Genomic DNA, 15,193 nt, shown 5'->3' with positions numbered 1-15,193 from the left:
CTGCAGACCTCGGTTGTAACGAGTGCTTATTTGAGTTACTGTTGTCTTTCTATCAGCTGGAACCAGTCTGGCCATTCTCCTCTGACCTCTGGCATCAACAAGGCATTTGTGCCCACAGAACTGCCGCTCACTGGATATTTCCTCTTTTTCAGACCATTCTCTGTAAACCCTAGAGATGGTTGTGCGTGAAAATCCTGGTAGATCAGCAGTTTCTGAAATACTCAGACCAGCCCATCTGACACCAACAACCATGCCATGTTCAAAGTCATTTAAATCACCTTTCTTCCCCATTCTGATGCTCGGTTTGAACTGCAGCAGATCGTCTTAACCATGTCTACATGCCTAAATGAATTGAGTTGCTGCCATGTGATTGGTTGATTAGAAATTTGCGTTAACGAGCTGTTGGACAGGTGTACCCAATTAAGTAGCCAGTGAGTTTATACTATTATTAGAATTGTGTGTGATGATGATATTTTTACATACTGAGCTCCTTCCTGTGGCGGCGTCCAGCTTTGATCGATGAGGTGGAACAACGAGTCAAAATACAACAAGTAGAACTGCCAGTCATCAGGGCTACAGAGAGAAATCCATTGATAAACATTATGGGTACTGAAACGGTATCTGCTTGTTAAGTTGTAACATACGAAATACTATTCCCGGGTCCATCTCACTTAAACTACTTCTGAGACAAATTTTAAAGTGTATCTCTTATTAGCACAGGCTAATTTATACTAGAAACATGCTAATTAATGCTAGAAACATGAATACATGCTAATTCATGCTAACAGCATGCTAATTCATGCTAGAAACATGCTAAATTATGCTAATTCTTGTTGGAATCATGCTAACAACATGCTATTTTATTCTTGTTTATGCAAAGCACTTTGAATTGTGTATAAAATGAAATGCCTATATTATGATAAATTGTATTAGTATGTTGTTGCATTCATTTGAGATATAAATTTAAGTTCATATACATACTTAACAACACCTACCAAACCAAATAACATCATCTAACACCACAAATTATGAATAAAAACAGCAGCCCATGCTCTGAATAAGGTTGCAGAGCCCTGCAATGGAGGACTCACTTTTTCAGGAGCAGTTTGCTGGACAAAGCGTTGCACTCGGGCCAGCGCTCCAGACGCCGGTACAACTTCATACATTTGTTCTCTCGGCTCTGTAGCTCACTGGTCAACTTCTCTGAGGGAGGAAATAAAGCACATACAGTTGAAGTCAGAAATATTAGCCATCCTGAATTATTAGTCCCCTTATATATTTCCCCCCTTAATTTCTGTTTAACAAAGAAGATTTTTATTCAGCACATTTATAATCATGATTGTTTTAATAACTCATTTCTAACTGTTTTATTCTATCTTTGCCATGATGACAGTACGTAATATGTGACTAGATATTTTTCAAGATACTAGTATTCAGCTTAAAGTGACATTTAAAGGCTTAACTAGGTTAATTAGGTAGGTTAGGGTAATTAGGCAAGTTATTGTATAACAGTGGTTTGTTCTGTAGAGAGTCGAAAAAGAAATTGCTTAGGAGGGCTAATAATTTTGACCTTAAAATGGTTTTTAAAAATTAAAAACTGGTTTTATTCTAGCCGAAATAAAACAAATAAGACTTTCTCCAGAATATTACAGGAAATACTGTGAAAAAATCCTCGCTCTGTTAAACATCATTGAAGAAATATTTTTTAAAATATGTTTGTGTGTGGCTCATTTATAGTTGGAGAATATGCTACATCAAATAATAAATGATTATAAAATAAACTACATCGAATAAATCCTTGGAATATTCCTGCTTAAGTCTTAACCTGCATATTTGTGACTGGGTCTCTTCTTTATTAGTGTCTGTTCGTCATTGTGCTGCATTTAATCTACTTCCATTACAGAGCAGGGAGAACCAGCTCATTTGCATTTAAAGCCACAGGGACAAAATACAGACCTAAAAATGTACAATTAAATTGACATTTAGGGCGCACTCACACTATGCTATGCAAACCGTGCCCAGGCGCGTTTCCCGGTTCACTTGAGAAGCGTGAGTGCTCTAAATCGGGCTCAGGCGTGGTTCAGTTGGCTGGCCCTGGCCCCGTTTAGAAGAGGTGTGCCAGAGCGCGGTTCACTTAGGCTTTGGTGCTTGTAGTGTGAGTGCAAAGTGCACCTGAACCCAAAGCTGAAGACGAGACGTGACTTTTAAGCTACTGTTTCATATGGATCTATTAATAATTCTTACTGTTCAATGAACACAAACTATCACAGTTTATTAAAGACGTAAACCCCTCGCTGCACGTCAGCAAACCTCCTAATACAGGGTATATGCAGGAATCCTAAATGTAATTTAAATACCTTTTTAAGGCTTTTTAAAGACCTTCTCAGAATATTAAGACCTCATCGCCATTTCGCAAACTTACATTTTCCCATTTTGCCGTCTGTTTTGCTACATGTGGAGAGCGTCACATCACCCTCCCACGTTTGACGAAAAATACGTGATATCAACTGGATGGAGGAGCTTGGCCGGACGCATCCTGGCCAAAAACAATCGCGTGGATCGAACACGCCATTGTTAATATTAGGAAGAAAATGTATGCTTTTTTGGAGTCAAACACTTTGGACAATGCTTGAACAAAAATGAAGACCTCATGAAAACACGATTAAGACTTTTTAATACCTTTTGAGGGCCTTAATTTTGATTTATCAACTTAATACATTTGAAGACTCCGCGGACACACTGTAATACTTGCAGCACGAGGAATTTTCATGATTATTTATGAGCGTCAAAAGCGGTTGATCTGTTCGGCGAATTATTTGACGGTGTCACTGCATATCAAATGGCTAAAATGATATAACTAAAGAAATCTCCACTGTGCTGAGTGAGAGCGCTTCTCTTCTGTTAAACTGACCAGCGCATCAGATGACACAAGCGTGCTCTGGCTCGGAAGCAATGTGAGTGCAGGCCGTTGGGGCAGAGGGAAGGGGGGACAAGCGTGCTTTGGCCCGCATCAAGGCAACTGTACATAGTGCGAGTATGCCCTAAATTGACATTAAATTCAGAAGGATATATTTCAAGACTGCAGGGTAACATCTGAGAGCAGTGTCAGCAAGGCCATAGAGCTGTCACAGATGTTAGCAACTGATATAGTGCTGCTTAGTCTCTATACTCTCACACATTGCAATGTCGTTATTTTGTGCAGCCCTACTAGAAGTGTTATTTGAAGCTTTTTTCAACCAAGTCATTTTTATGTGAAAAACAGATGTTTTATATTAGAAAGAGAACTTTAATATGGCGCGTTGACATGAAGTAAAATTCGAACACATTGATATTTGTCCATTTTAAAATGCTTGCTATCTCTGGTAGCTGACACGACATCACACGAACAATAAAAGAAGTGCGGCTGGAAGTAACCCAGAATATTCCTTTGAACACACATTTTTTTCCCCTCACCTCCGAGTGGCCCCTGAACCACCTCCAGCGCCTCCACGTATTTTCCCAAGCGCTCCAAGATCATGAAGTACAGCTGAACCTGGAACAGCCGATGGAAAATGTGTCCTAAAACTTTATACAGCTGAAATCAGAAACAGATTATTGATAACATCGTCCTACCTCGGCTTCTGCCTCGATTTTTTCCTCCTTGACCATTTTCTCCACCATACGCTCAGCTAATGGCAGGAACATGGTCTGAGAGAGCTTCTCGTCTTGCGCTGAGATGGCCTTAAAATATTTCATTAGACATTGAAAAGATTAATTCATTCATTTTTGAATTGGCTCTGAATAGGTTTGTCTTTGGTATGCAATTGAGGTCAGAATTATTAGCCCCCTCGTATATATTCTCCTAAATTTCTGTTTAGAGAAGATTTATCAACACATTTCTAAACAAGATAGTTTTAATAACTCATTTCTAATAGCTGATTTCTTTAATCTTTGACATGATGACAGTACATAATATTTGACTAGATATTCTTCAAGATACTAGTATTCAGCTTAAATGGCAATTTAAAGGCTTAACTAGGTTAATTATGCAAGTTATGGTAATTGGGTAAGTCATTGTAAAACAGTGTTTTTTAATGTAGACAATCCAAAACAAATATTGCTTAAGGGGGCTAATAATATTGACCTTAAAATGGTTTTTAAAAACTATCCAAAATAAAACAAAGACTTTCTCCAGAAGAAACAATATTATAGGAAATACTGTGAAAATTTCCTTGCTCTGTTAAACATCATTTAGAAAATATTTGAAAAAGAGAAATACATTGACAGGAGGGTGAATAATTTTTATGCAGAATATGAAAGTGAGAAAGCAAGATCATACCTGCATCACCAAGCTCATGACTGACCAGAAGTAATAGGGGTTTTTCGGAACAATTTTATAGAGTGCCATTCCAGCCTGACAGAAGAAAGAAGACGGCAAAGTCAGTGTCAACACTTGATGGCTTAATTAAATAATTAAATCAGGAAAAAAAATACAAATACAGCCAAGTCAGCCAGTCAGTCAGTCAGTCAGTCAGCACGTAACCTTAAAGGGTTAAACAAATGACGCGCAGCACTACTACGGTTACAGAAATGTTCGCGCTGTTATAATTAACTTACCCTTTAATACGGTTTGGTGCGATTATCACCCACTATTAAAAAAATAAAATGTTTTGAATGAGAAGCTGTAATGTAGCCGTGGCGGGTTGAATTTTGGCGTGGCACTCCGCCATGTAAAAATTAATGTAGCGGAAACCATGCCCTGCAGCCCAAGACAGGTTACTTACTGAAGCTTAGCAAGGCTGAGCCTGTTCAGTACATGGATGAGAGACCACATGGGAAAGCAAGGTTGCTGCTGGAGGTGGTGTTAGTGAGGCCAGCAGGGGCGTTCAACCAGCTCCTAATGCCCCAGTAAAGTGAAGGGGACACTATACAGTAAATGTCTTTTAGAAAAGACGTTAAACCGAGGTCCTGACTCTCTGTGGTCGTTAAAAACCCCATGGCACTTCTCATAAAAAAGAATAGGAGTGTAACCACGGTGTCCTGGCCAAATTCCCTTCATCAGTCCTTTACTGATCATGGCTCAATCACTGTCTCTCCACTCCACCAATAGCTGGTGTGTGGTGAGCGCACTGGCGCTGTTGTCCTGTGGCTGTAGTGGCATCATCCAAATGCATGCTGCACACTGGTTGTGGAGTGGAGAATCCCCCCTCTCATGATTGTGTAGCGCTTTGGGTGTTTGGCACGACAAACGCTCTTTAAAAATACACATTACGTACTTTACTGATTGAGCATTGTGTTCACATGCTCAATAGATATGACTATGATCAGTTTACCAGTCTGCAATGCTATTCACCAAGTGCAAACACAGATACACGAACACTAAAGTTGTGTTGATCAGCTGATCTGTCTATGAGCTGACATACGAGCAATGCGCTGATGGACTGACCGATAGACGCAGCTTTGAAACGCTCCAGTGCCCCTGTATCTGTGTTTGGACTTGGTGAACAGCATTGAAGAGCGGTAAACCGATGACCTTCATGGCCAATCACAGTCATACCTATTGAGCATGTAAACACAATGCCCAATCAGCGGTGTTATAGAACGGTCAAACGTTAGCGAAGAATGGACATTTTTCAAAATTCCAGTACCGATTGGTCCCGAACTCGATGCTTTTGACAACCCTAATTGGAATAAGAACGGTTTGTTCTTTATAATTGCTCTTTGTAATCTGGCGTTTCCACTTTATTTTCAGAGCTCCTTCATCCTGAATAAAACTTTAATAAAATAAAACTAAATTTAGTTAGCAGGGCAGTACTTTCATACATAGATTCTTAAAAAACTATCACAGACAAAAGCATAGAAACAAAACAATTCTGGTTAAAATATACAGTTGGAAAGATGTATCTGCACAGCTGAAGAAATGGGGAAATTTGTTTTTTTTAAATGGGAAAAGGAATTGGAATCGGATTGTGATTCCCAGAATCGAAATAGGATCAGATCGCAAAGTCCCTAAAGATTGCCACCCCTAAATAAATAAGAGCCAACACAATCCAATCCGAACCTGTTGCATCTTCTTGTACTCTCCGACTCGAGCATAGGCCATGAAGAGGTGAGAGTGGTATTCTTCGCTTGCTGGAACCTTCCGGACTGCAGCTTCATACAGCTTGGTTACTAACTCGGCTACAGGAAGAATGAGCACAATCACAAATTTAATTTGATGACATTTTTTTGGTAAATATATAATAAATATACATGCTTTGATGGTCCGTGATCACTTACGTCGATGCATCTCTCTGTAGAGGATGGTCAGTGCCTGCAGAGAGTTGTCGTCTGTGGGTTCGAGAACCGCCACTTCCTGTGCTAACGTGAAGGCTTCATCCTGTTTTCCTGTTCGCTGCAGACCGATTGCCTTCAGGACCTATTGCATGACAATAAATGAATCCAGAAGTAATTTAATCAATAGATAAGGGCATATTCGTGGTTTTTATTTGACCTTTTCTGAAAAAAAAGACCTTTTGTGTTGATCTCTGTCCACAGCGTCATGTGAAGTACAGTGTAAACAGTTCTGGTGACACTGCTGACAATTAGGCTGATACGAACATGAGATTCAGACTCAGCTTCAGTCGCCAAGTGCGCGCAAACACACAAGGAACTTTTGTGGTTTACAGGAGCTCAGGGTACATATGTACATATTCATCCAAGAAAACAGAACATTTAAATACGTGGAAAATAAGTAAACAAAAATTATACAGATTACATTTATAACATTTATGCAAAAATTTGATTTTATACATGTTTTTAATATATATTTTTTCTTTTTTTAATTATAATTTTTTTTACATAAAATACTCACCGGCCACTTTATTAGGTACACTTGTTCAACTGCTTGTTAACGCAATTTTCTAATTAGTCAATCTCATTGCAGTAACTCCATGCATTTAGGCATGTAGACATGGTCAAAACGATCTGCTGCAGTTCAAACCGAGCATCAGAATGGGGAAGAAAGGGGATTTAAGCGACTTTGAACGTGGCATGGTTGTTGGTGCCAGACGGGCTTGTCTGAGTATTTCATTCAGAAACTGCTGATCTACTGGGATTTTCACACACAACCATCTCTAGGGTTTACGGAGAATGGTCTGAAAAAAAGAAAATATCCAGTGAGCGGCAGTTCTGTGGGCGCAAATGCCTTGTTGAGGCCAGAGGTCAGAGGAGAATGGCCAGACTGGTTCCAGCTGATAGAAAGGCAACAGTAACTCAAATAAGCACTCGTTACAACCGAGGTCTGCAGAAGAGCATCTCTGAACACACAACACGTCCAACCTTGAGGCAGATGGGCTACAGCAGCAGAAAACCACACCGGGTGCCACTCCTGTCAGCTAAGAACAGGAAACTGAGGCTACAATTCACACAGGCTCACCAACATTGGACAACAGAAGACTGGAGAAACGTTGCCTGCTCTGATGAGTCAACAACATGAAAGCATGGATCCATGTCATAAAGCGCGAATCATCTCAGACTGGTCTCTTGAACATGAGAATGAGTTCACTGTACTCAAATGGCCTACACAGTCACCAGATATCAATCCAATAGAGCACCTTTAGGATGTGGTGGAACGGGAGATTCGCATCATGGATGTGGAGCCGACTCCAAATCTGCAGCAACTGCGTGATGCTATCATGTCAATATGGAGCAAAATCTCTGAGGAATATTTCCAGCACCTTGTTGAATCTATGCCATGAAGGATTAAGGCAATTCTGAAGGCAAAAAGGAGTCCAACCCGATACTAGTAAGGTGTACCTAATAAAGTGGCCGATGAAGTGTGTGTTCGGTATGTTTAATATACACGCACACATTTAGATGGTTTAAGTGCAATATTAGCATAGTTTACGGTTTTAACTTTACAGATATAAAATGTAAAATAAAAGTATAATTCTTTTTCTTATAAATAAATAATTATTTAATTATTTAATTAATTTAATTAATTATTATGCAGCCGTAAAACAAGCAAAGGAAACCTGAAAAAAGCTAGCCAAAACTGTATTTATTTGTACTACACATGAGAAAAAAAAGTTGAGTTGCATTCCTCCATGAGATACATGTATTTTATTTGCAATACAACAAAAACAACACGCACCTTTGCGCAGTGGAGATCTTTGTGCTTCTTGAGCAGTTTGTCGGCCTGCTGGATTGCCATCTTGTTATTGCCATTGTCCAGGTAATCTAGAAGAGAGCCAAATATTCGATACAAAAAGTAATAGCAGTTCAAGTTACAAACATGTCTGACACCAATCAGCTGGTCACATGAGCAAATTATAAAGTATATAATAGAGAAAAATGAATAACCTGTCATCATTTACACACCTTCAATAATTACAAACCAACCCAACAAGGCTTTGTTTTTTAATTCATAGCAATTTAAAACAAGGTGAGGGCAAATAAAATATGACAGAAACTAAACTATGGGTTAAAACAAGCCCAATTTACAACTTCCTTTAGAGTTTTACTTTTGATCTATTAAGGCAATCACCAGGTCTACCGGAAGCCCCTTTAGCTTAGCATAGATTATTAAATTGGATTAGACCATTAGCAACTCCATATATATATATATATATATATATATATATATATATATATATATATATATATATATATATATATATATATATATATAAATATAAATATATATAATATATCCAAATTCAAATTTAAGCACGTTTTAACCAAACTTTTCATTTTACAAGTGGCAAATCACATATCAATGGAAGTCATTGGGGCAAAAACAAGAACATAACATAAGGGTAGTCAATTTGAACAGTATACAAGGGATAAAAACCTTAAACCAGCCTGTTTAATACATTAAACAAGATAAAAATAAATAAATTTAAAATAATTTGAACTGAAAATGGTTTAATTTTAGGAAACTTGTATACTATAGTGTATACTATAGTAACGCTAATCGAAAATTGAGGTTATAAAAGCACTGGCAATGAGGACCAAATGCTTGCAGACACTCGGACGCACAACACAGAGCTCAGACTGTGAGAACGTTCTCTCACCAAATGCTCAATCCAATTCTGAGTGCAGGAACCCCCCCTCCCTCCCGTCCCATAAGTCTCTGCTAAAAGAACACAGGGCTGTGTCTCATGACAGCTGGATACCAAAATTAACCAGGCCAGACAGTAGATGCTGAATTTCTACAAGAGAACAGTTCTGTGTCCCTGTCCTATAAAACATCCGTGTAGTATTGTTCCTTCTGTTCAATCATCCACACAGAAACACAGTCTGACTCCATGCGCAAAGCACCAAAATAAAAGGTCAGTGATCTATTGATTGTTAGAAACATTACATGGTCAGGGCATCATGGCTAGTATGGCAGAACAACAGTGAGTCGCTGATATAAATAAAATAATAGGATGACACTGAAAATAAATATAAAAAATAACAGATTCTATTCAAAATAAACATAGTATTATTTATTAATATAATTTAAAGAGGCCCTATTATGCAAAAATAACTTCTATAAAAGATTTAAACACAGACAAGTGGCACCACTGTGTAAATATAGCCAGCCTCTAATGCTCCTTTCACACCAGACACGGATGAAGCGTCAAACGTGAGTGATTTACATGCTAAGTCAATGCAAAGACGTGAATAGACATCCTGTGGCAGTCCTGTGTTTCGCGCGAATGACATGATTCACGCGAGTTGAGTTGAGGAAAATCTGAACTTCAGCGGACATTCGCACTGCGTTAACCAATTAGGAGCTTTCTTATGTAGGGAAGTGATTATGACGTAGCGCCTGTTGTTGGTGTCCTGAGGAGAAATCCTCCTGCCGACATCGGACAACAGTTCATCAAACTGGGCTCGGCTCATTCTGAAGCACCGCTGAAAGCCTCCATCATCCAGGTATAGTTTCTGGAGGAGTTGATGAACTCACAGAGATGGGTGAACCGCTGAAAGTATCTAGTGAACTCAGACACGACACGAACGAATATATGCTGTTTTTCAGGATTCCTAAAGCACATTAAGCACAGCTACTATCTCAATAAAATCCATGTTAGCCATTTAGCAACAAAGCTAGAGTCACCGGGCAGACAGAAGCCCTGCCCATCCATGTCTATTGTGAAGCGAATTTGACGTGCAAGTAAACTCAAAATGTTCGTGTGTTTATTTACGCACTAATAGCGCGATTTATTCACATATTCCGCATCTGGTGTGAACACAGCATAATGATAAAAATGTATTAATTTTTATAACCACACTTGATGAAAACGGTCAGCAGAAACACTTTGGCCCAAACCCAATTCTATTTTTGTACCCCTGCCCCTTGACCCTTAAAACCAAGTGTGAAGGGGAAGGGCTTCAAAATTTACCCCTAAGAAATGGGACAGCACTACAGCACCTGCACACGTCATCATATGTCATCGCGATCTCTTGCTTCATATGAGATCGACAATGGTGACTGCTGTCGTTATTCCAGTTGCATTATTTTTGGTATTTATCTTCTGGAAATTACTGAAGGCAACGATATCATGTTATCATAATGATCTAATGTGGCAATAAGATCGTAACAGTACCGTGCATTTACACAGTGGCCATATTCATCAATGTAAACACACGAAAACTGCATTAACATTATAGCAGACACTGTAAAAAGCTCATTTCCAGCCACTAGACTTTTCTGACAGGGTTTCTGAGTGTCGTCGAGTGTCAGAATGTTGTGGGACTGCTGTACAGGAGTTATTATTAGGGATTATAGATAGCGAAATTTAGCAGTTTTTATTTTAGCGTTTTTTAAAAGACATGACGGTAAAACACAAACACCGTTATGAACGTAATAAAACATATGCTTATTTGCTGCAAAAAGTCATAATAATGACCAAAAAAATGCTAGTTTGTGGATCTCCTTACTTCCAGGGTGCAGCTATACTGCCGTTATTCTGGGAAATTTTCTTACCCCTTGGTTTCAAGTGTGGTCCTGAAAAATCTCAGTTCGAAGGGGAATCTACCTCTTCCCCCTAGCCCTATGCCTTCAAGCTAAACAGAATTGGGACACCTCTACCCCTTCACGTGAACGCGCAAAACGAGGGGTAGGGGTAAGGGGTAGAAATGGGATTGGGCCTTGGATTGACATTCTCTATTTGTACGCGTCATCAAAGGGGAAAAGCCCCACCCATTAGTGACAATTTCTCCCTCATTCGCATAGACAGATGATTAAGAAGCAACCGCTTTAAATTTGCTGCTATGCTAACGCACTGGCATTTTTAGCTCCACCCTATTTTCAAAATAGGGCTGGGGGCACAATCTCATTTACATTTAAAGCGACAGTCAACACAATGCCAAAATTTGTATCAAAGCCTAAAAGGGGCAGTTATAAAACATACTTGTGTGATATTTTGAGCTGAAACTTCACATACAGACTATAGGGTGTGTATGTGAAGTGTGTACGCACTCTAGGGTGTGTACACACTCAAGGGACTTATTTTGAATCTTGTAAAAATGGTAATAGGTCTCTTTTTAAACAGCAGAGTTGCATGAAATCTTGCTTAGATATTAATATTTTTAGGGAGAAAAGGAAATATCTTGTTCCAATCTACCTCTCTTTTAAGCATTTCAAGTAAACATAGACCAACTTGTGAGGACAGGTCAAACTGCACACAGAATTTGGATACAAGAATCAAAGTAATATAATATACAATACAATAGGGGAGAGCGGTGATGAAAGTACCTTGGGACAAAAGTAACAAAGCGATTTTCTGGAAGCCTATTTTCTACTGTATAACAGCACATTCAGCATGCAACCCTTGATGGAGCTGTCATATATCAGCTGATTTGGGGACCATGTCCCGTGGTTAGGTCTGAATTCAGTTTTTAGGTGCAGAAAATAAATTATTGTAACGATTCTTTTTACCTCATTTCAAGTTGTGTTTCTCTTTTCATGCGTCACATGAATCTTCAAGTCATTTAGTGCAATAACACATCCTTGAGATTGAAATGTCTGAGTTTTTCAGTTTAAAGACTCCGATCTACTTAGCCTAATGGCCCGTTTCCACTGAGTGGTACGGTACGGTTCGGTTTGGTACAATTTTATGGCCATTTCCACTGACCGAACCACTTTTTGCCACTGTGTATGAAATGTGCTATATAAATAAACTTGCCTTGCCTTTAAAAGTAAATCAGGTTTAAATGGCAAGAGCTCCTGTGGGGATGAAAGTAACACCGTTATTTATGTCTCACTGCTAATAGACAAACCTTATTTTTCACTTTCACATTAGAGTTTTAAGTGTTTTGATTGATACGTCTTATAAAATTATTGCATATTGCCAATGACAATAAAAAAAACTCAACAATTGTAAAAAAAAATTTAACATTTTGCATTGTTGGATTGCTTTTGAAACATTTGATGGAACTAAATTTTTAAATGAAAATCCGGCTTAATTTTAGCAAAAATAAAGGACCAAATATGTTTGCAGTGAACATTAACAAGGTCATAGTTAGATATACTTCAAATAAACAAGATTAAGCCAGTAAATCTAGCAAATATTGTGTTACTTTTGACCCACCCGTGTGTTACTTTTGTCCTTACTGACACAACCAAAAGTAACAGCGTGCCATTTATGTTTAAAGTGAAATTATATTAGAGTTGTTCAACATTTTTTTCAAAATACCCCACAATATTAATAGACCATACTTATGGCTTAGAAAATATATTTATAAATTATAAATATATTTATAAATTACAAAAATATATTTCTGTTTAAAACGCTCTTTTAAAAATAGGCTTTTATGAAAATGGTACTTTCTCCCCTGCTGTGCCCTATAAAATAATAATTATAAGGTCAAATATATTGCAGAATTAGCTTTTGCAAAATTGAAGACAATATTTGTATTTTAAAGATTTATTTTTGGCCTTTTTTAAGTTGATAAGACAGTATTTCACACAGTAAGTGAAGTGGGAGAGAGAGAAGGGGTTGGAACGGGAAATGTCCTCGAGCCGGGATTCGAACTCGGGACGCCCTGAAGAGCTACCTCACCATATGTTAGCGTGCTAACCACTAGACTACTGCGCTAACCAGCTGAAGACAATGTTAAATGATCTATATTCCTAATACAATTCAACATGGAGGGACAACTTGTACAAACATTCATAAAAAATTGACACGACCGAGTAGATCCTTAATTAGTATTTCAAGTATGCACAGAAGAAAATAACTAAATGCACAAACAGTAACAGAAGTAAAGTTGGTTTTATATTTGCACATTCATTAATTTTAACAGTCCCTATATTGTTTACCACGCTAATTTGAATATTTGGTCTAAAATCGCATTTAAGTATGACTTCAAAACAACATTAGCACTATTTAATTGACTGAACAGTGTTGTACTTTAATAATCGTTGGCTGCTAATATGATCTCTCATGCAGAATTAGCAAATAATACTTTCATAAATTGTATTATTAAAGATAAAATGCGAAATTGTGAATATAAAACCAACTTTATCTGAAACAAACAGTACACTAACATGATATAAAATCATGTTCTACATCAATTAGGTAGTTCAAATATCAATTGAAGTTGGTTTTATATTCACACTTTCAGACGTTCTCCTTAATAATATACTTTCATAAAAGTATTTATGCATATTTTAAACAGAGAAATCCTATTAGCAGCCAATGGCTATCAAAATCCAACATGGCTCAGTCAAATAAATAGTGCTGATGTTGTTTTGAAGTCATATTTACATGTGATTTCAGACCCAATATTCAAAGTATCATGGTAAACAATATAGTAAGCATATCACAAGTTATAACTGAATGAATGTGCGAATATAAAACCAACATTACCTCAATCAAACAGTAGTGTAACTTAAGGCAATGTTAAAAGTGAAGACTAAGATTTGAAGCATTTAAAAAGTTATTAAAATTGCCTATCAGCACTCATTTTGAGAACACATCCTAAATTTAGACGGCATAGTTCACTACAACAAAGAGGCTTAAAATAAGCTCTAGTAGAGAATAAGCAGGTTCATCTCAGCTCATTTAGACACAAAGTGCAGCTTTATGAATCTGTAACATTATTACAACGGTTATACTAAACTAAACATAATAAAAGGCATGTAAAGCACAAGTCTCACAGTCTATAAGCATAACAACACAGAAAGAACATGAAATATTAAAGCACAAAAGGCTCATATGTGGCAGTTAATCTCTTTGACATCTCTCACAGGTAATGAGCTGGATCATCAGATGACATTGTCACTTATGTCCGGATATTTAAAACGCAATTCTATGATAATAGGGCTAAACGCAAGGTGTATTGCAGAAGGGTCAGACTGTGACCGCATTAAGACGCACTGTCATAGGGCACCGCAGCCGAACTGAGACCGCGGCTTCGGCTCCACAGGCCTCCCCGGCTCTCCACAGCTCCTGCAGCCATTTAATAAACACAACAGCGCACGGGACGGTCCTGCAACACTAGCGAGACCAGCAGGGTCTCTATCAGCCCCGCGGTGCAGTGTGAATCTTACCGTAGATAGGTCGTAGCCTCCTGTCGTTAGGGTCTTGCACATGGCCCCTCGCCGCCATGATGGAGTTGAGCAGGATTAATTGATGCGCATGCGCAGACCGAGCACTCCGGAAAGACTTTAAACTGGAACCTAGGAGTCATGCGTGTCGTTCAGTGTCACTGTAAAAGACACATCTTCCGTGTATTCTGTTTTGTGTTGATGGTTTACACAACTCTATATCAGCCATTGTGAATATTGTTTTCCTACTTGCTAAATAGCATATACATTGCTGTAAGTGAAGACTCTCCTCCATGCTTTGAACATTTCCGGAACGAACAGAACCCTTATGTACTGTTGAGGATGTTTTCATCCACTCTGGGGTGATTTTGAGACTTAATTTGGCTATAACCTTCTAGGTGTTTTAGCTAGCAGAATGATTTTTGCGACAAATCTTATTTTGACACATATTTTAAGAAAATGCTTTGAAATAATAATAAAAAACCACCAACACTCTGGGTAACTCGACTAGCCTTTTGTTATGTTCGAGATGAAAATATCCACTGTATTAAACTGCTGTAAAAATACATCAGATAAATATTTTTAAAACTTTTGTTTTTGCATAAATCTGTTAATCAACCTTAGTCCTGATCAAAACTACTAAATTATTTAGAAAATTACAGGATTTTACCTCTTTTAATTGCCAAATTC

At 38.0% G+C, this 15,193-nt stretch overlaps 1 protein-coding gene across 4 annotated transcripts in view; it reads right to left on the bottom strand.

The window, feature by feature from the left end:
* naa25 (N-alpha-acetyltransferase 25, NatB auxiliary subunit) overlaps positions 1-14,584 on the bottom strand; it is a 40,609-nt gene extending 26,025 nt beyond the window's left edge. For all 4 annotated transcript variants that reach the window (XM_056466596.1, XM_056466597.1, XM_056466598.1 and 1 more), the window contains exons 1-9: positions 14,507-14,584; positions 8,114-8,199; positions 6,259-6,397; positions 6,041-6,159; positions 4,319-4,393; positions 3,613-3,720; positions 3,454-3,532; positions 1,092-1,203; positions 484-573 (exon numbers count right to left, since the gene is read on the bottom strand). In XM_056466596.1, coding sequence (XP_056322571.1) covers positions 484-573; positions 1,092-1,203; positions 3,454-3,532; positions 3,613-3,720; positions 4,319-4,393; positions 6,041-6,159; positions 6,259-6,397; positions 8,114-8,199; positions 14,507-14,564 — 866 coding nt within the window. In that variant the 5' untranslated portion in view covers positions 14,565-14,584. The remainder of the gene's footprint in view (positions 1-483; positions 574-1,091; positions 1,204-3,453; positions 3,533-3,612; positions 3,721-4,318; positions 4,394-6,040; positions 6,160-6,258; positions 6,398-8,113; positions 8,200-14,506) is intronic.
* Positions 14,585-15,193: the final 609 nt, after the last annotated feature.

The sequence above is a fragment of the Danio aesculapii genome, chromosome 10, assembly GCF_903798145.1.
Source record: "Danio aesculapii chromosome 10, fDanAes4.1, whole genome shotgun sequence".
In the NCBI taxonomy this organism is placed as follows: Eukaryota; Metazoa; Chordata; class Actinopteri; order Cypriniformes; family Danionidae; genus Danio; species Danio aesculapii.
The sequence above is the reverse complement of the archived record's forward strand: the minus strand, read 5'-3'. Positions and strand labels throughout refer to the sequence as shown.